The 20242-nt window shown below is 47.7% G+C and overlaps 2 protein-coding genes across 4 annotated transcripts in view; both read right to left on the reverse strand.

Moving 5' to 3' along the window:
* HVCN1 (hydrogen voltage gated channel 1) overlaps nt 1–15480 on the reverse strand; it is a 33084-nt gene extending 17604 nt beyond the window's left edge. Inside the window, exons 1-3 of one of the 3 annotated variants that reach the window (XM_040250734.1) lie at nt 15375–15480; nt 14735–14817; nt 9833–9872 (exon numbers count right to left, since the gene is read on the reverse strand). In XM_040250734.1, the coding sequence (XP_040106668.1) occupies nt 9833–9853 (21 nt within the window). In that variant the 5' untranslated portion in view covers nt 9854–9872; nt 14735–14817; nt 15375–15480. Of the gene's footprint in view, nt 1–9832; nt 9873–14734; nt 14818–14852; nt 15093–15164; nt 15237–15374 lie in introns of those variants that run through there. The other 2 variants (XM_040250735.1, XM_040250736.1) reach the window with 2 other exon arrangements.
* Nucleotides 15481–18958: 3478 nt separating this feature from the next.
* Nucleotides 18959–19479, reverse strand: LOC120871093 (dynein light chain 1, cytoplasmic-like). The gene has a single exon (XM_040250776.1). It carries the CDS (start codon nt 19425–19427, stop codon nt 19158–19160), a length of 270 nt encoding a protein of 89 aa, XP_040106710.1. The 5' UTR covers nt 19428–19479; the 3' UTR covers nt 18959–19157.
* Nucleotides 19480–20242: the final 763 nt, after the last annotated feature.

Here is a 20242-nt window from a genome sequence, read left to right on the forward strand (position 1 = left end):
CAATCTAACCTCCTGAAACATCAGGCCCGTCAATCTAACCTCCTGAACAGCATTTCTGCTGCATCTTGTCTTCGTCTCTCTCCTACCCCCTCACCTCTTTTTGGGACACTTGCACCAACCTCCTGATTTGGCCTCTCACCTCTGACCCTTTCTCCACCCAGTGGTGGCCAGGTCACCTTTCTCCAATGCTGGGCTGGCTGCATCCCTGCCCTTGCCTATCTCCCTCCCCCGCTTCCCATTACTTTCAGTCCCTCCACCCTCACCCCCTGCCAGCTGCTGCCTTCAGGACCAGGTCAAAGCTCTCTTGGTCCCTTCCCCAGCCTCCACCACACTCCAGTTACACTAAACACACTGTGGTTCTGGAATAAACCGCTCTCTCTTGCTTCCAGAACTTCACACGACCTGCACGCCCCCCCCCACCCCCACCCTGCCTGGAATACCCACCATCTGCCTCACCCTAGTTCTTTTCACGTTTTATAGAATCAATTTTACCTCCCTTGGGAGGACTTCCTTCACTGCCACATGTTGGGTGAGGGTCCTTCCTCTCTACTTCCCCATCAAGCCACTAACGAACACTGTGACATCTCAAGGTTGTCTCCGGCACTAGTCTATGAACCCCGGGAGGGCAGATGTTGTTCCTCTCTCAGTCACAGGGAGGGGCTCAATATTTAATAAATGATTTAACAACAAAACTGCAGGAGCTACCCATCAAAGGTAACTACCTACTTCTCGTTTAGACATGACAGGTATTATACCAGAAAAATTACTACCTGGGAGAGAGGGGGAAAAACAAACAAACAAAAAACAGACCTACAATTGACGCGGAAGAAAGTGTTCTTGTGAATGTCTATTTTTCAGACTCTGAAGCTGTCATCTGTAGGAGGGGGAAAGCCCCTATTTCATGGTCATCCAGCAATCACTGAAATAGGTACTTTTTAAGAAACTCATCTGACTGCTGATTCCCAGGGCCGAATGTCTGCTAAGTCCCCATTTCCCCATTCCCTCTCAGAGCCTACTTTTGGGGACTTAATTTGCTTATTAATAAACACGTGTGTGCATGCATGCTAAGTCACTTCGGCTGTGGTCTGAGTCTTTGTGACCCTGTGGACTGTAGCCTGCCAGGTTCCTCTGTCCATGGGATTCTCCAGGCAAGAATACTGGAGTGGGTTGCCATGCCCACCTCCAGGGGATGCTTCTGATCCAGGAATCCAACCCATGTCTCTTATGTCTCCTACACTGGCGAATGAGATTTTTTTTTTTACCAATAAAGCCACCTGGGAAGCCCCATTAATCAACACTCCCACCCCCAAACAAGACACAATAGCAGCAACATCTATTATTGCTGATTGTTTATAATTTGTTATAACAGCACACTGGTAAGTTCCTTAAATGCACTATTTCATTTTAATTTCTAACAACTCTCTGAGGTCAAAGTCATCATTTTGGGTCTGGGTGAAAAAGGTGATATGTCCAAAGTCACACACTCAGAAAACGGCAGAGCTAGGACTTGCCCTTGGGCTGGGCTGTATCACCTGGAGGCCCCCATGTTACAAGACACGGCTGAGAAAAGGCCAGGCAGGCTGTGACGAGACATCTGCCGGATAGGAGGGTGCAGTGGGTTGAAATGCGGCTGTCCCAAATCCATGTCTACCTGAAACCTCAGAATGTCACCTTGCTTGGAATACAAGCCTTTGCAGGTGTCAAGATCTTGCTGGGAATTTCCTGGAGGTCCCAGTGGTTAGGACTACCGGATCTCATGGCCAAGTGCCTGGGCTTCAATCCCTGGTCAGGGAACTAAGACCCACAAAGTGCACGGTGCAGTCAAAAAAAAAAAAAAAAATCTTGACATAAAACCATGCTGGATTTAGGATGGACCTTAATCCAGTGACCTGGTGTCCTTATAAGAAAAAGAGGGGGGACTTCCCTGGGGGTCCAGTGGCTAAGACTCTGCACTCCCAATGTAGCGGGCCCACGTCTGATCCCTGGTTGGGGAACTGGACCCCATATGCTGCAACTAAAGAGTGACATGCTGCAACTAAGACTCGGCACAGCCAAATAAATACATAAATATTAAAAAAAGAAAAGAAAAGGAGGGAACACTCAGAGGAGACGGCCATGGGAGGATGGAGGCAGAGAATGGAGTGACACATCTACAAACCAAGGAGTGCCAGAAACCACCAGAAGCTACGCTTCCCAGGAGGCGCTAGTGGTAAAGAGCCCACCTGCCCATGCAGGAGACTAAGAGACTCGGGTTCAATCCCTGGGTCAGGAAGATCCCCTGGAGGAGGGCACGGCAACCCACTCCATATACCCACTCCATATACCCACTCCAGTATTCTTGCCTGGAGAATCCCATGGACAGAGGTGGCTGAAGGGCTACAGTCCACAGGTTTGCAGAGTCAGACACGACTGAAGCAACTTAGCACGCTAGCACCAGAAGCTAGGAGAAATGGAGCCGACCCTCCCTCTGAGCCTCCAGAGGAACTGAGCTGGCCAAGCCCCTGATTTTAGAACTCTGACCTTGAGGACTGAGAGAATAAATTTGTTATTTTAAGCCATCTGGTTTGTGGTCATTTGTTATGGCAACCCCAGGAAGCTAAGACAGAGCGGGTGTGCTCGAGTCAGCTCAAGGGTGCCACAGATCAAGTGCTCTCTCTCCTCCTTTATATTCATGGGCCACACATCAGTCCCACACTCCTGAGATGAAGCAGGCTCCTTCGGAGGTCAACAAAACCACTTGGAAGAAATTTATTGCTTTCTCTTTGCAGCATATTGGCCACCTCCATCTCCTCTTGCTCTCACTGGATGCTGACAGTCATGAGAAATTGGCTGGGCAGGGAGAGGCAGCCTCTCCATTCTACAGAAGGGGAAACTGAGGCTCAGGGAGGAGAGATCTACTGCCCAGAGTCGCCTGCTGTAGCAGGGTGACAGGGGTGGAGGAAGGAAGGCATGTCTCTGCACCACCTGGTGGGCATGGAAATGGGTACGTCCTTCTTAGGAGGGCGATGAGGGAGTTTCTTTCATCTTTTCAAAGGATATTTGAGTCTCCCCAATGTGCCAGGTGTGGGAGCAAAGGAAGGATCAGCCTTAAAGTAGTTCTACAAAACTTTAAATGTCTATATTGTTTGACCTGACACAAAGGACTCACGCACAAACACAGTCAGTCACACATGTACTCACTGCAGTCCTGTTACAACCTTAAGGTCCAAGGTTAAATATGCTGTGGTAGACCCACACTGTGGAATACCGCACAGCTGTTAAGAATGCCCTACATCAGTGTGGCTGCAGGGACTGACACAGAAATGTCTCTCTCAGCTACGGTCAAGTGAAAATCGGCATAGTACTAACTCTAACCTAACCAGACCACAATGTATAATTCTATGTTTGTTAAAAACAAAATCAACAACCCAAACCAAATTGTTACTTCTGTGAAGGAAAAGGGATTGGGACTGGGTTGGAAGGTGAAGAGAAACTTTTTTTTTCCTGTTAGATTTAACAATAAGAAATAGCCATTTTTGGAGTCAGATCTAACCTACAGAGAATGAAGTATTGGGTGAGGGGAAAAGGGAGGAAGCATTTTTTAAAAATATATATATACACACACACATATCCAATATGTACGTAACTGGAATCCCTAAATAAGAGAACCAAAACGATGGAACAGAATGGTTCAAGATATAATTCAAGAAAACTACTGAAACAAGACTTCTTTAAAAATTACCATTTTTGCAGATCAAAACTGATAGAAACGGAAAGTTATGTGGTTCAACCTAATATCTACCTGTTTGTTGTTTTAATTTCTTATACTGAGAACTTGTTTGTATACAGTTTTTGAAAACAAACATAAGTAGTAAAGCTGACATATGAACTCAATTCTACTAGCTTTGTTCTTTCTGAGACGCTCTGTCAATGAGAGGAAAACATGCCAGAAGGGCTGATTTTTAAAGCAACAAGAATGATGATACTGAAAGAAGTGGAATCAAGGTTCTGAGATGCAAGCGTTTCTCCCTCAGTAGGGGAAAATAAGGACTCGCTGTATGGCAATCCTCGCCACCCGGTGGAGAGCCGATGGCCTTGCATCTCTTACCTTCTGGGTCCAGGGGTCTTAACACCCACCCAGGCAGGGTCAGAGACGTTGTCCCCATCCCTGCCTTCCTTCCCTCTCCCACAATGCTCATCTAATCACTAAACCATGTGCATTTTAGCATCTAAATAACCCTTGAATGCATCACCTACTTCTCTCATCTTCTGCCTCAGCCTCCCTGCTGGGGCACCTCCCTGCCCCAGCCTGCACATTTTACTTGGAAGATGTATCAGCCCTTCACTGTTCTCCCCATCGCTTTTACACTCATGTCAACAGCCTGAGAGCACCCCTTGAAACAATCATGTCACTCCCTGTGCAGAAAAGGCCTGGGGCTGTGACCTTAGAAAAGTCTGCCTGGCCCCTGGCTGGAATCTGGGAACTTGTATCTCGGGAGGGTTCTCATCTGGTGAGAACAGCTCACTGTGCCTGGACTGTTTTTGTAAATGACATTGCGGTTTATGTTGAATACCTGCTTCCCTCAGGGTAGTCTGGAACTTCTGGAGTTTGGAAGGCACCCATGTGACCACCTCTCAAATAAAAACCTCGAGTGCTGAGTCTCTTAACAAGCTCTCCCAGCAGATAACATTTCACATGTGTTGTCACAGCTTCCTGCTGGAGGAATTAAGCAAGTCCTATGTGACTCCTATGGGAGAAGAATCTGAAAGCTTGTGTCTGATCTCCTCTGGACTTCAGCTCATGTACCTTTTTCCTTTTCCTTTGTAAAAATCTTAGCGATGAGTGAACTGTGTGCTGAGTCCTATGAGCCCTCCCAGTGCGATCTTGGGGCCCAAAGGTACTCCCTCATTTGAAACTCTCCTTGGGATTCCCACTGATCTTAAAGACACAGGGAAGTCCCTGATACTCCAATGGTCAGGACTCTCTGCTTTCACTGCTAAGGGTCCAGGGTTCGATCCCTGGTCAGGGAACTAAGATCCCACAAGTTGTGTGGCATGGTAAGGAGCAAAAAAAAAAAGACCAAAGTGCCTTCCAGAGACCTACAGCCATTGCACAGGCTGTGACCTCTGGCTGCTTATTTGATCTCACCTGTTACCGGTCTCTGGTCTGGCCACATGGTCTCCATTAGCCCTCCATACTCAACAGGTTCCTTCAAACACAGGCCCTTTGCACATGTGATTTTCTGTCAGTAATGCCATCTTATCATTTTTCTTTGTGTCCTGTAGGAGGTCTCTCTCAAGCAGCCCAGCTCCAGGAAGCTGACCATGTACCTTCCCTGTTGCACTCATGCATGGCCCACACCTCCCGCAATAGAGACGGATGCACCCATTTGTATAATGGAGTCTGCTTCCTCCCCCAGCTCCTCGTTAGGGGGCTGGGTGGCTGGGCTTCTGTTCATGCTACATTCTCCACAGCCCTCATGCCTGGAAGACTGCAGGTTCCTACTAAACATACCTGGAGGGTGGAACGAATCCCTCGAGCAAATCTCTCCTCCTGGGGGACTCCTGCACCCCAGCAGCTCACGTTCTCTTACCACCACCTCCCAACCCCCTAGTCCCCAGGGATTTGTGTTCTGAGGAATGCCTATTTTTAAAATCAGGGAAGTCTTTAAATAAGCGTAGCAGCTTTTCCTTCTCTAGGGTGGGGAGGAAGTTTGAGGTTCATGAAAATCACCACCACGACGGCTGACTCGATTGTGGGGGGTGGGTGCTGCTTGCAGACTGAGAAGCCTGACCAGCATCCCAGGTGCCTCCAGAGATGCATTCTCCAACTGTCCTCCCCATCCCCTGTGGGTCAGAATCACTCCTGCCTTGATGGAAGATTCTGTTGACCTGGCAAGACAATCCTGAGGCTGGGGAGCAAGGCAGTGCAAACTGCAGAGACTGGAACTATCGCCAAAGCACCTGCCATTTTCTGAGCTCTGTGCAGAAGCCCGTGGCAACATACAGCAACAACTCTATGAGGCGGAGACGGAATCCTCTTCATTTACAGGTGTGGAGACTGAGAACAGAGAGGCCAAGCAACCTGCCCCTAGGTCACACAGCCAGTGAGATGCAGAGCTCAGATTCCAAGCCAGGCTGCCTGGCCCAGAATCCCCTCCCTCCTCCATGACCTCTCTGAACGCTGCTCTGGACTCAGCTGGTGAAGAAGGCCAACACTGAGTCAGGAGTTCAGCCCGGTGTTACTCAATAAGAAACACATTTTATACCCTGCCACTTAGGACACGCTAACATATATACATTTTATAATCAACATTAAAGTTAATACGTGAGAGACTTAAGTTCTCCACTTTGTTTCTATTTCTTAAGAGGCTGATTGAAGCCCATTAATGGATTTCAGGAATCACCAATGGGTTGAGTCTGAAACACATGGGTACAGTAGGACATATTTTGTGTTTCCCTGCAGGAGGGAGAGGATAGCTGTTGGAAAGCTGGCAGTCCTGCCCCAAGTCTGTGACTGGGAAGCATAAGTCAGGCTGCTATTTGCGTTTTGAAAGCATAGAAAGAAATGAAAGCATAGAAGTAAAAATATATAGTTACCCAGCTAGAAATTAGGACCTATCACCAGTATGACTGAATCATCTGGGCCACCCCATCCCCCAGCGTCTTAGTGATGCTTCAGCTGTGGAAAAGACGAGATAAACAAGGGTTCAGGGTGCCCCTCTTTCTTGCCTCACTGTGGCTCAGTCCTTGGAAGGAGGCCAGTGCAGCTGCAGTTTAACCAATGGCTCTCAGATCTGCTGCACACTGGAACCACTTGGATGCTTTAAAAACAAACAAACCCCAGTGCCTGGCTCCCAGGCCCCAAGACTGTGATTCAGTCGGCCTGAGAGTGGCCTGGGTGGTTGGGATCTCCATTGTGCAGTCAAGGTCAAGAACCAGCATCATGAAAGAACCTGGTGCCTCCAAACACCTTATGAGAAAGGTGCCAAAGGGCCACAAGGATTTCTAAGCACACCTGGCAACCAGGTTGCCCAATGTGGCTGGTGACAGGTGACTGTCTGAGCTGAGGACTAGGTCAGCTGATGGGCTGAAAACCCACTTGATCCTCATGATGGTGTCAGCAGCTCCTGTGTATTAGGACGGCACACTGCTATGTGCTCTCCGGGCGCTATCTTGTTTGATCCTCACTGTTCCCATTTTACAAAAAAGGAAAAGGGAGGCTCAGAGAGGTGGGCAGGGGCAGGGAGGGCCTCTCAGGAGGGCAGGTGTCCAGAGTCTGCTGAGGGCCCCTCTGATTAGAGCCGGCTACAGCAGATCAGGAGAGAACCACGGCTAAAACCCCCACCCATTTCTCCTACAACAGAGCTATTTTGCTCCCAAAGCTAAAGGGGGCTGGATGATTACATAGCTCCTAAATGCAATCCTATTAAAACAATTTTTAAAAAAACATAATTAACTTCATTGGGGTAAATTATTAAAAGGAATGTGTTTTAGAACCAGTAAGAGGCTTATTTGCTACAAGTGGCCCTGGTCCAATCTTTCCTGCTGCTGCTGCTAAGTCGCTTCAGTTGTGTCCGACTCTTTGTGACCCCATAGACGGCAGCCCACCAGGGTCCCCTGTCCCTGGGATTCTCCAGGCAAGACCACTGGAGTGGGTTGCCATTTCCTTCTCCAATGCATGAAAGTAAAAAGTGAACGTGAAGTCGCTCAGTCGTGTCTGACTCTTAGCGACCCGATGGACTGCAGCCCACCAGGCCCCTCTGTCCATGGGATTTTCCAGGCAAGAGTACTGGAGTGGGTTGCCATTGCCAATCCTCCCTAGCTGCCCAACAATGCGGCTGGGACCACCCCTTGCTTTGGCCTCTGTGTGATGAAAGACAGGCTCCCACTCCCAGGGCTCCCCTGAGGTATGTCCCTAGTTGTGCATTCCAACACGCTGCCTGCCCTGATGTTTCATGTCTTCACCCCCACTCCTGTGCCCTGTCCCTGCAGCCAGACCTCCTGACCCATCCGGACCCCTAAGTTTTACCTACTGTCATTCACCCTAATGAGCAGACCGTCACTCCACATCTATTTCTTTTAGTATTACTATTGTGAAAACATGAGGAAAGATAAATTAATAATTCCAACACACCAAATTTATCATCTGCTTATCTATCCATCTCACTCTAATCTTTTACAGTTATAATCAAAGGCTGCACACAACTTTGTATCTTTTTCCCCTTACTACTTATATGCATCAGACTTATGCCTTTTTAATGGCCAAGGTTTTTTAACCACAGAAGACAGTGTTCTCATTATTGTATTTTCTGATTTTTCATTTTCAGCATCTTTATCACCAATTCAAAGGCCACATTTTTACACACGTTAACATTTCTGAAATCTGTCCCACAACGGCCCAATGTCAGGCTGTGTCACATTAGATCACAGTAAACAGGCGGGCCCTTTTCTTCTTCATAGCACATGAGAAAACGGGGCATTTACAGTCAAGGGCATCTTATGGACTAAGAAACACATACGTTTCTAAACTGTGCTGTAAATGATACTTTTGCCTTTCTGTGGGTTGCTTCCTTTCCCGTAAGTGAGATGACCAGGTTTGATTATGACCATTTTCATGACTCCTGATACACCCAGTCAAGTTTTTTCCAGCAGTTGTGTGGGTTGATCCAGCCCCTCGTGAGATGTAGCAGTGAGCCGGTTTCACCACAGCATAACCATCATTGAGAATTTCCGCTTGCTTTTTTTGTTTTGCTTAGTAGGGAGCAATAAACGAAGGGAACCGTTCCATTTGCCTTTCTGTGAGTAGCAATCATAGCTGGAACTCAAGGAGCACCTGTTACTGGGTGGCAGGCCACTAAGCTTACGGTATCTTATCAGGAATTGCCACAATACGGAGGGTGACTGTCATCCTCTACTGGAAATGCCACCGAATTTCATTAATGCAAAGATGGACATTTTCCCATTATTTCAACATTCTGAAATCAGAATTGGTAGCATGTTGTAAGGGCCATTGGTCACTTCCCCCTCCCACACTGTAAAGAGCTTTAAATCAGAAAGACTCTTACAATTAAAGGGGCCACAGATTTGACAAAATGCAAGATCATCACCATTGTCCCATGGTCCTCTGCCCCATTACTCTGCTGCTACCCTGAGCCTCCGGTGCTTCCCTGACAACTCCACCTGGCCAGGCCCCTAGAAACTCCAAGAGAACAGCTGAAACGGAAGCCAACATCTCCTTTCCACCTTGCACTACCCTTCACAACCAATGTCTCTTCAAATCCAACAAGCCTGCGCCCCAGATATCAAGGACAGAATTTATTAGTCCTCCTCTGGAGAGCCACACAATACAGGAGGCAGAGCATTCGCTTTGCCATCAGGCTAGGTTGGAAGCCCATTTCTGCCACTTCCTGTGTGATCTTGAGCAAGTAGCTTTCCTTCTCTGTTCCCAAGTGTCTCTACCTGTAGAATAAGTGGACAGGAGGAGTCCTGATGAGCTCAGTATCAGCCTAGCGATGGTCTCCTCAACTTCTCTGGATGAGCCTTCAGGAGCAAGGGTGGTAACTTGGTTCCATTTTCCAGATAAGGAAACTGGAGGCTCAGGGAAGTAAAGGGCGTGACCAAAGGATAGAGGGCTATTAAAATGCAGAGCTGGGCTTTGAACAGTCTGTTTCTGATTTTGAGGCTATCTTGAGGTTCCTCCCGTAGCTTTCACCTCTGACTTTAAACACTTTGGTATGGTGCAAGCACCCTGAACACGTGTTTTCCCTCCATCCTGTTAGAAACATCAAACAATTACCTTCTCAAGGCTGGGAGCTCCATTAACTCTACTAGTCCACCTGAATTAATTTACCTTTTCATTCCACGTGGCCATTTTCTTGTCTTCTCAGGATCTGGAAAATAAGAAAACACTTGTCCAGATCTGTCATCCTGCCAGCATTTGCCTTACTATGTGCTTTCCAACACTTTCTTACAAATTATTTTTAACTTGCTTAAGTTAATAGTGTTTGAAAACAGTAAATAGTAAAGTTCAAGCCATACGTAGAAGGATGACCATATATACCCAAAGAACTGAAAATAGGCACTCAAATACATACACACAAATATTCACAGCCAAAAGAAGGAAACAATCCATGCCCATTATCATATGTATGGATAAGTAAAAGATGTTGTATCTATATAACAGAATGTTATCCAGCCATAAAAAGAAATGAAGTACTTTTGCAATACATACAAATTATAGAATCATTATGTTGTACACCTGAAATTAACATTGTATGTCAATTATATCTTAATAAAAAAGAAGATACGAAGTACTGACACATGCTACAATGTGAATGAACCTCTAAAACATTATGTTAAGAAGCCAGACATAAAATGTCACACATTACATGGTTCCACTGATGTGTAATATCCAGAATATGCAAATCTATACAGACAGAAGGCAGACTGGTGGTGGCCCGGAACTGGGGGAGAGGGGAACAGGAGAGTGACTGCCTAATGGGGACAGGGTTTCCTTTTGAGGTGATGAGAATATTCTGGAACTTGATGGAGGTGGTAGGTGTACTACATCAGGAATGTATTAAATGATACTGCTCACTTTAAAACTTAATTTAAAAAAATTTAATTTGATGTGCATTTCACTCCAATTAGGAACCAGGCAGACATGTTAGTGTTGAGACTGCTCAGGGAAGCAGCAAGGAATCTAACTAAATGTTCACCACTGAGGGTCTGGTCAAGTCAGTCACGGTACATCCAGTACTGTTAAATGTCCATAGGTGGATGAGGAAAGATATGAGGAATATAACAAGTCTCCCATCACTTTATAGCATAATATGATCCCATCCATGTGAAAAGATGATATATGCATTAAAAAAAAATCTGTTAAGGATAGAGCCGAATTCTTCACAGTGGTTACTGCTGGAGATTTGAGGGTGTAGTGGGTATTTTCTCTCTCTTGGCTTCTTTCTGAAAGGTCTGAACTTTTACAATGACTATGTGTGACTTCTTAAAGCTTATTTTTAATGTAGGTGACATATACAGTAAAAAATTAGACACAAAAATATATACTATGATAAGTCTTTCTATTCCTGGTCTTCCCAGAAACATCCTCTCCTATCAGTTTCCCATGTAGCCTTTGGAGGTATTCTATGTCTTCCGAAGCACAGACTTATTTATTCTTTTTTCCCTTTAAATGTGAGCTCTCACATTGCTCCGAATCTTGCTTATTTCCCTTTAGGGTGTGGGAGGCTGAAAGATGCCCTGCCCAAAGATGCACGGTGCAAATTCCCAGAACCTGTGAATGTGCCCATTTACATGGCAAAAGGAACTCTGCAAGTGTGATGAGACGAAGGACGTCAAGATGGGGCATTATCCAGGTGGGCCCAGTGTGATCAGAAGGGTCTTCACAAGTAGAGTGAGAGAACCAGAAGAAGAGGAGATGTGATGGCAGAAGCAGGGACTGGAGTCAGATTTGATGTTATGCTGTGTTGAAGATTGAGGGAATGTGGTTACGAGTAAAAAAAAAAAAAAAAGATATAATTGATAGCTTGTGGGAAGCTGCTGTGTAGCACAGGGAGCTCAGTTCAGGGCTCTGTGATGACCTAGAAGAGTGAAATTGGTGGGTAGGTGTAAACATATAGCTGATTTGTGTTGCTGTACAGCAGACACTAACACTGCAAACTAACAATGCAAAGCTTTCCAATTAAAAATTTTAAAAATAAGTAAGGGCAGCCTCTAGAAGTTGGTAAAGGCAAGGAAACAGATTCCCCTCTAGGAGCCTCCAGAAGCAACAGAGCTCTCCTAAGACCTTGATCTCGCCATACCGTGACTGATTTGGGGCGAGAGACCCCTAGAACTGTAAGATAATAAATTTCTGTTCTTTTAAGCCATCAGATTTTCGACCCTTTGTTACAGTGGCCACAGGAGACTAACAGTGAGCCAGAGACTTTCACAGGATGTTCTAGAGCAAATGCAGCCTTTAGGTGACTGCGCGGGATTCCCCTGAGGGAGTGTGTGTAGTTCCCACTAGCAACCAACATTTAGAGTGTTTCCCAACCTTTTCCTGCCCCAGTGTTTCAATGAATGACCTTATACGTTGTGTCACTCAGTAGTGTCTGACTCTTCGCAACCCCATGGACTGTAGCCCACCAGGCTCCTCTGTCCATGGGTTTCTCCAGGCAAGAATACTGGAGTGGGTTGCCACTTTCTTCTCCGAGGGATCTTCCCAACCCAGGGATCAAACCCCGGTCTCCAGCATTGGAAGGCGGATTCTTTACCATCTGAGCCACCAGGGAAGCGCCTATATGTCATGTACTACTTTTATAACTTAAAAAATATTAAAATTTTGAAAAAAATCACAAAGACTTAAAAAAATAAAATAAAAAAAAGACTTCTTTCTCTCCCCATGGTAGCGTGCTCAGGGCACAAGGGACTCTCAGTTTCTTGCTGGTTGACTGGCAGAGCAGCCTCTGCAAGCAGCACAGCTCACCTGGGTGTGTTCCTGTTCCAGCCCCTGGGGGCCCTCACCCTGCTCTCAAGAGATGGGGCTCAAGTGGAACCACCACCACAAGTGAAGGTGAAGGGAAAAATTCAGGTACCCTGGAGATTTCCTTCCTCCACAGGACAGGAAGCAGAATGAGCACATGCATAGAAAAACACCCAGATTCACTCATTCAAGCAACGGAAAATTTAAACGTGCCATGACCTCCCCATTATACTAGACAAAACAAAAATGAGAAGAAAAAAAAAAAAGCCCCATGCTCAAGGGACTGCAGGGAAACTTGCACACGATGCTGGGGATAATTTTTCTAAACAGCCACCTGGTAATAAGTGATGTACGCCTTTAGGATGGCCCTTGACTGGAACACACCAGTTTGGTGACTGTGACTCAAAAATCATTTCAACCTGAAATTATCACAACATTAACTGGCTAAACGCCAATATAAAATAAAGTTAAAAAGAAATTTGAAAGCAAGAAAAAAAAAAGTGCAATTTGGATCACACTGTTTTAAGCAAAGTTGGATAATGGCTAGAACCTGGAAACAGCGGCTAGGTCCCATAGTAGGGAAAAGCTGAAGAAGGCAGTGGGAGGATTGACAATTCTGAGGTTTGTGTAGAAATGTAGAAAGAAGGTTGTTAAGCAATGAGAAGCAGAACTGTAATGGTTGCACACACTGCCTGCAATTGTACAAAGTTATCAGAACTTTTACTCAGTGCAAGGGGCTTTCCGGGTGGCTCAGTGGTAAAGAATCTGCCTGCCAATGCAGGAGACATAGGTTTGATCCCTGGGTCAGGAAGATCCCCTGCAGAAAGGAATGGCAACCCACTCCAGTATTCTTGCCTGGAGAAATCCATGGACAGAGGACCCTGGCGGGCTATGGTCCATGGGGTCACAAACACGACTTAGCAACTAAACAACAGCGACAACTCAGTGCAAAGCATGGCCCCAGCTTCTGGGGAATCCAAAGTGAAGAGACAAGAAAAAGGTCTGGGCCCTGGTAGACTGACATTTTAGCCAAGAAACACATAAACAAGATAACATCACTTGGAAGGAAGAACAGTAATGCAGCAAAGGGCAGGCAAAGAGTGGCTGCTACAGGTTGGGGTGGGCAGGGAAGGCTTCCAAGTAGGTGACTTTCATGGTGGTCTCTGAATTGCAAGGAAATACGTCACAAGAAGATGGAAGGGATGAGTATTACAGGCAGAAGGAAGGGCCTGTGCACAGACCCTGAGAGAGCTTTTTGTATGTCCAAGGAAGGAAGAGGACACCAGTATGGCTGCAGTGAGCAGAGGAAAGAGCATGGGAGGAGAAGAGTTAGGAATTACTCAAGGCCTGGCTGTGCAGAGATTTCAGAAGACAGTGCTGAGGGTCTGTGGGTCCAGGTGGGGATGCAGAGGAGTGATCAGATTCACAATATGCTGAGGTGTAGGACCTGCGGCTAGCCAAGATGGGGGGGATTAAGAAAAAAGCAGGTTTTGGAGTAAGAATACCCTAGGCCTTCCTCCTTTTTGCTAAACTGGGGCTGAGGAGCTACAGGGCAGTTCTGGAATTGTGCAAGCCTCAGCCTGAAGGTTTTCAAAACCCTGTCCCTGCTGGCCTTTTCTTCCAAGTCAGAGAGGAAGGTGTCGCGGCCCCCCAGCCTTGGTCTTACTCAAGAAGCTTTCAGCTGCTGCTGGGGTTGCCGAAAATACTGCAGATCTCAGACAGCTCTGAGTGACTTGAGGTTGAAGGACAGAGAAGTGTTCTCAGATGGGCAGAGATGGGTGGAGACGGGGCCTAGCCTGAGTCAGGCACTGGGCTAGGCCTTCACACCAACCATCTCACATAGTCTCCTCAACAAGGCTCCAAGGCAGGTAACAAGCTTAATCCCGAGGTCAAGGATAAGCAAAGGAAAAAGACAAGGAAACTGAGGCATGGAAAATCAAAGTCCCATCACTAAACCTGCAAAGAGCCCTGTGCCCAGCGTGGGTGCTGGTACAGGCCTGGGAGTTTCTGGACCAGGGGGCTGCACCATGCCTCCTCTCTGTTCTGGAGTTTAACCTGGCCCCAAAGCACTGTTCTTATTCCTTGGCACCCCCTACCCAGGTGAATGATTTGCTGTCAACAAAGTTCTTTTTGCAGTGATGAGCAGGTAAGCTCACCCTGGCCTCTTCCCCTATTCCCAGCACTGGTCTCTCCCTGCCGTCTCCCAAGGGTGTAGGACCCAGGCAGGGCAGGTCTGATGAGTAAGAGAACTTAGGAGTTCACACCGACCTGGGTGAGTTCCGGCTCTGCCTCTGCGGGCGGTGTAACCCCCTGGCGAGTGGCTTGGCCTCCTTGAGTCTTGGTATCTTCACCTGTAAGAGGGAGACAAGGATGGTACCTAGCTCACCTGTTGCTGCTGCTTCATGGCATGTGAGGAAGTGAAGGCACCTGGCCCAGGGAATCACTCCATACAAAAGGGTAGCTTTCGTCCACACCCTCGTTTTCAAAGTGAGGTGCACGCGTTGTTTCCTGTCCTTCCCCTCTACAGGGGGGCCCTGGGTTAGCACTGCCCGCCCGCGTTGCCCTGAGCTGGGAAACGCTAGAACCGCGGGCAACCGGGTACCCTTGGGATCCCGCGGGGGGTCCCCAGCAGGCTCAGCTCGGGCTGGGAGGGCTCGAAAAAGGGCCACGCGCCCCGGGCCAGCTCCGGAGCACTTACTCTGCGCCCGGCCTGCCCGTAGCCACCGCAGCAACTGCGAGCTCGGTGTCTGCAGGGCCGCCCCGCCCGCTTCTTCCTCCCGCCCCCTCCTGCCGCCCGCCCTCTAACTCAGTCCGCGACCGGCGGGGAGCTCCGGCCCGGCTCTCGGCCCCCTTGCCCTCGTTCTTGCCTGTCTGTCAGTTTCCCCGCTGGTCTCTGGCCTCCCCCCACCTGGCCCCCTCCCGCTCCTCAGGCCTGAGCGTGGCCTGAGCCGCCTGCAATCCCGCAGACGGACAAAGGTCCCGTCCGTGGGAGCCAATCGCGAATCACGAGAATCCTGGCCCCGGAGACCCTAAGGGGAGGGGCAGGAGGAGGGAGCCACTTCCTTCCTCCGACAGGGATGTATTGCCCGCGGGTCCACACCCTCCCCGCCACACACTCGGTGAAGCCCGGCTGGCTCCGGTTCGCTCCCTCCAATCCCGCCCCCCAATTCCTGATTACTTAAGCGTGAGCTGAGTTTCCCCTGCACGGTATCTGTAGGCCGGGGGTGGAAGGTGGGCAGAATGCCCTAAGCGGGTGGCCAACTTCTAAGCTGTCAGAAAGCCCCTGGACTAGCGGAGTGGAGGAGGCTGGAGGTGAAGAGGGGGTGCTGGTATTGACAAGAGGGATGAGCCTTCCGGCCTGGAAGCTGAGCGCACCCTTGCTCTGTGACTCGCGCTCACCTCCTGGCTCAGCTGCACTATTCCTCCCCTGCGGGTCCTCCCTCTCCCAGGCTTCCCCAGGACTCTGTCCAGACCTTTCTGGGATGGTTCGCACTGGTCTCAGTTACTCTGTTAGCCTCCATCTTCCCCCAAAGTATCACCAGTCCCAAACATCCAAGACCTGAAGGCATCTCTTCTACACACCTCCTGCTCCTGGTTTAGTTGGTAGTGGTTGGGGGTGGTGGGGCAGTCACAACTCCCTGGAGTTGTACTGTTACTAGGTTTCTGTGGCCACTGTAACAAGTTACCACAAACCTAGTGGCTTAACATAACACAAAAATAACACAACAGCAAAGCACTGGAGGTCAGAGGTCCAGGCCGGTCAAGGTGTTGGCAGGGCTGTGTTGTATTTCTTTTGAAAACTTGAGCCGGGTTTGGGGCGGGATCCATTCCTTGCCTTTTCCAGCTTCTTTGCATTCCTCGACTGCTGGCTAATCACCCTGACCTCTGCTTTCACCATCACATCTCTTCTCTACATCCGACCCTTTCCCTCCCTCTTAAAAGGACCTTTGTGATTATACTGGGCCCACCTGAACAATCGATATTCTCAAGATCTTTGATTTAATCACATCTACAAAGTCCTTTTGGCATGTAAGGTAGCATCTGTACAGGTTCTGAGGATTCAGTGTGCTGCCTAGCACAGAGATACTCTTTCCAATAGCCTCTGTTGATTCTGCTCTTCCCAATCCTGTCTCCTGCGGGGAGCAGGCTTTCTTAAAACAGCTCAGTCTGATCTGACTTCTCAGTTACATTTTGTTACTACAGGAGAGCCATCCTGGTCCCTGGGGCATAGTCTCGCCCATTCTAAACTTCCACTTTATATTTTATTAGAAACTCCCTTCCCACCCCCAGGGCCAGCTAGACCGAGTGGAGAGGGTGTGGGGACTGTACTTCCCAGCCCTCGCCTGTCTTCACTCCCTGAGGGCCAGGGAAGGGAAGAGGGCGAGGGAAGAGGGCGAGGGAACAGGTTAAGGTGCCTCCCACCTCAAAGCTGCAATCCTCTTTTTGTTGGCTTCAACAACTAGTCCTGACTACCGTTTTAAGCCAGAACAGACAGGCCCCACCAAGGCCAGGCTCAAATGCTGCCCCTGGCTGGACCCTCTGGCTGACCCCTCTGGCTGACCCCTGCTGGAGGCTCCACTCATTACTGTTCTCACGTGTTGCTTTGTTGACCCACACTGGAAAAGCCTGCAGCTGCTAACATGACCTATGTCCTGGAGGCTGGGGCCACCAGCAGGGACCTATTCCCATACTTTTTCTAGGAATCAGGATCCTGAGGGAGCTGGTCAGCAAGTATGGAGGATTTAGTAATGTTCTCAGTACTGCTATCTTCACTGGAATCCCTCGACTACTTGGTCTTCTCACTGGACAGCAGAAGATCTCAATTGTATTAACATCTTTAGCAGAGAGTCTGGCATGTAGCAGGTGTTTTACATTCCCTTATGTAAACCAGGTCTCCCGAATTGCGGGCAGTCTTCACCGTCTGAGCCACCAGGGAAGTCCAATTATGCAATAGCATAAATTAACACATGAGTATTGAGCATAATACAGTACGGCTGTCCACCATCGCTGCTTCTAATCAGCATTGTACTGAATATCCCAGCTAATGCGATAGGACCAGGAACATGAGGTGCAAAGACTGAAAAGAGAAAACTGAGTATTTGCAATCAAATATCAGGAAAATCCATGAGACTCAACAGCTTGGCATTGGATACAGATTGTGTGGCAGGCCTTTTCTAGATAATATTAGATGAAGGAGCAGCCCTGTTCTCTTTGAGTTCCTATCAAAGTAGTTAAGGAGGTGAGGCCAATAGTCTTTAGTACAGTCACCTGCAGTCCACAGAAAGAATCTAAGAAGTCCATAAACTTGGATAAGCAAAAGATTCAGTTCAGTTTAGTTGCTCAGTCATGTCCGACTCTTTGCGACCCCATGAACTGCAGCATGCCAGGCCTTCTTGTCCATCACCAACTCCCAGAGTCCATCCAAACCCATGTCCATTGAGTCGGTGATGCCATCCAACCATCTCATCTTCTGTCGTCCCCTTCTCCTCCTGCCTTCAATCTTTCCCAACATCAAGGTCTTTTCAAATGAGTTCGCTCTTCGCATCAGGTGGCCAAAGTATTGGAGTTTCAGCTTCAATATCAGTCCTTCCAATGAACATCCAGAACTGATCTCCTTTAGGATGGACTGGTTGGATCTCCTTGCAGTCCAAGGGACTCTCAAGAGACTTCTCCAACACCACAGTTCAAAAGCATCAATTCTTCGGCACTCAGCTTTCTTCACAGTCCAACTCTCACATCCATACATGACCACTGGAAAAACCATAGCCTTGACTAGACAGACCTTGTTGACAAAGTGATGTCTCTGCTTTTTAATATGCTGTCTAGGTTGGTCATAACTTTCCTTCCAAGGAGCAAGTGTCTTTTAATTTCATGACTGCAATCACAATCTGCAGTGATTTTGCAAACGATTACATTTTCATTTTCATTAACCTCTAACTTAGTTTTAGCACTTCCTTCAGTTATGAATGTAACAAACTAAAGTTATAGTAGCAGCACCCATGATTTTGCAGTCAATTCACAGATGTGTCTACATTACAATAGAGTATTTGTAGATATCTCAAAAAAAAAAGTTATACTCACCACTACTTCAAAATTACAGTAGTTTTAAAACTATTTCTTAGTTCTCACAGTTTAATGTGCTTACAAAGAATTTCATATATTATCACCATTAGAAAAAACACATGCATTTCGAGGTAACTGGGTTCTTTGTAATATGATGTGTTCTATTTTACTCATTTAAAAACTCCCCTGAGAGAAGGACTCAGGTTACAAAAGAGATCAGAAACTCCTGCCTTAAAGGAAGGATGTGTTCTCTGGTTTGGGTGATGCTGACATGGTTCTCTTTCACAAGGGAGCCCCCCGCCCCCATCCTTCACATTTCTTTTTTCTTTTTTTTTTTAACGCACACTTCTCCAACAGATTTATTTCTTTAAAGGAATGGATTTTGAAGAGAAAAAACATGGGGCAGAGAGGTATGGAATAGAAAATAAATACAAATGTAAGCTGTTTTACTAATTGCTTTATAACCACAAACTAGTACAGAGAATGCCCTGTACAAAACACAATAAAGGTTCAAAGATGGAGGTGTTCCCTTAGGCAAGGCTGAAGACTTCAGTCTCTGGTATTTGGAATTTAGGCTGCAGTCCTTGTTTTTGGATGGATCACTGGGTGTGTGGCACAGTCCATGCTTTTAACCAGATCTGAACAGGAGAATAGCCACTTGGCCCAGGTAGAAGTAGATGAAGTGTTTGGTTTCATGTGTCACATAACTACCGAAGTTCCTCCCCACGATGTAGTGCCAGGTGGGGTTGTACTTCTTGTCAAACTCCTTCTTGATATGGGCCGCAATGACCTTCTCTATATTATACTTTTCCAATGCCTGAGTAGCACACTCCACCGAGTCCTGTTGCATCTCCTCCGACATATCGGCATTCTTGATTACGGCCTTCCGGTCACACATGGTTACCAAGCAGCAAGGGCTGGCCGACTGCAACGGTCTCCTGGGGGAGGGGCTGGCCCACATTTCTTATCAAGTAGTAAGCCCAGCTTGCTCAAGCATGTGTCAGTCATTGCCCCAGGAGCTTTCTGGGTATCATGCCTCTTGATCTTCATGGAGCATTTTGAGGAAGCTCTAAGCTTTGAGTCTAGCCTGCTTGTGCAGGAGAGCTTATCCCAGGAGAGCTGGGACAGTGCCAGTTCTGGTTTTTCCCAGTAGGAAGAGAGAAGGCTATCTCTGTTGGTTTTGGTTCCTCCAGCGCAGTGTTTCAGCTGCTGCAGCTGACCACTTCCCTTCCTAGGGGAAAAGCCAGGCTTAAGGAGAAGGTACAAAAATGGAAAGGAGAGAGAATCTACCAGGGCCGGGTAGGGGCTGTTTGGATTTCCCAGAGTTACACCTGCTGTCTGGGTCAAGAGTCTCCTTTTCCAGCAGATATGACTTATCCACAGTGGTGACAGCCACACAGGATACCTACCTATGTATGATAGGTGCAGGTACCATGTAAGATGATGTAGCTGCTTTAGAAGGTCATGGCTGGACTTCCCTGGCGGTCCAGTTGTTAAGAATCCACCTGCCAATGCAGGGGACACTGGTTCAATCCCTAATCCAGGAAAATTCCACAGGCTGGGGAGCAACTAAGCCTGTGTACCACAACTACTGCAGTCTGCGTGTTCTAGAGCCGGTGCTCCACAAGAGAAGCCATTGCCAATGATAAGCCTGTGGACCGCAGCTAGAGAGTAGCCCCTGCTTGCCGCAACTAGAGAAAGCCCGTGCAGCAA

The sequence above is a fragment of the Oryx dammah genome, unplaced genomic scaffold (assembly GCF_014754425.2).
Source record: "Oryx dammah isolate SB20612 unplaced genomic scaffold, SCBI_Odam_1.1 HiC_scaffold_12, whole genome shotgun sequence".
NCBI lineage: Eukaryota > Metazoa > Chordata > Mammalia > Artiodactyla > Bovidae > Oryx > Oryx dammah.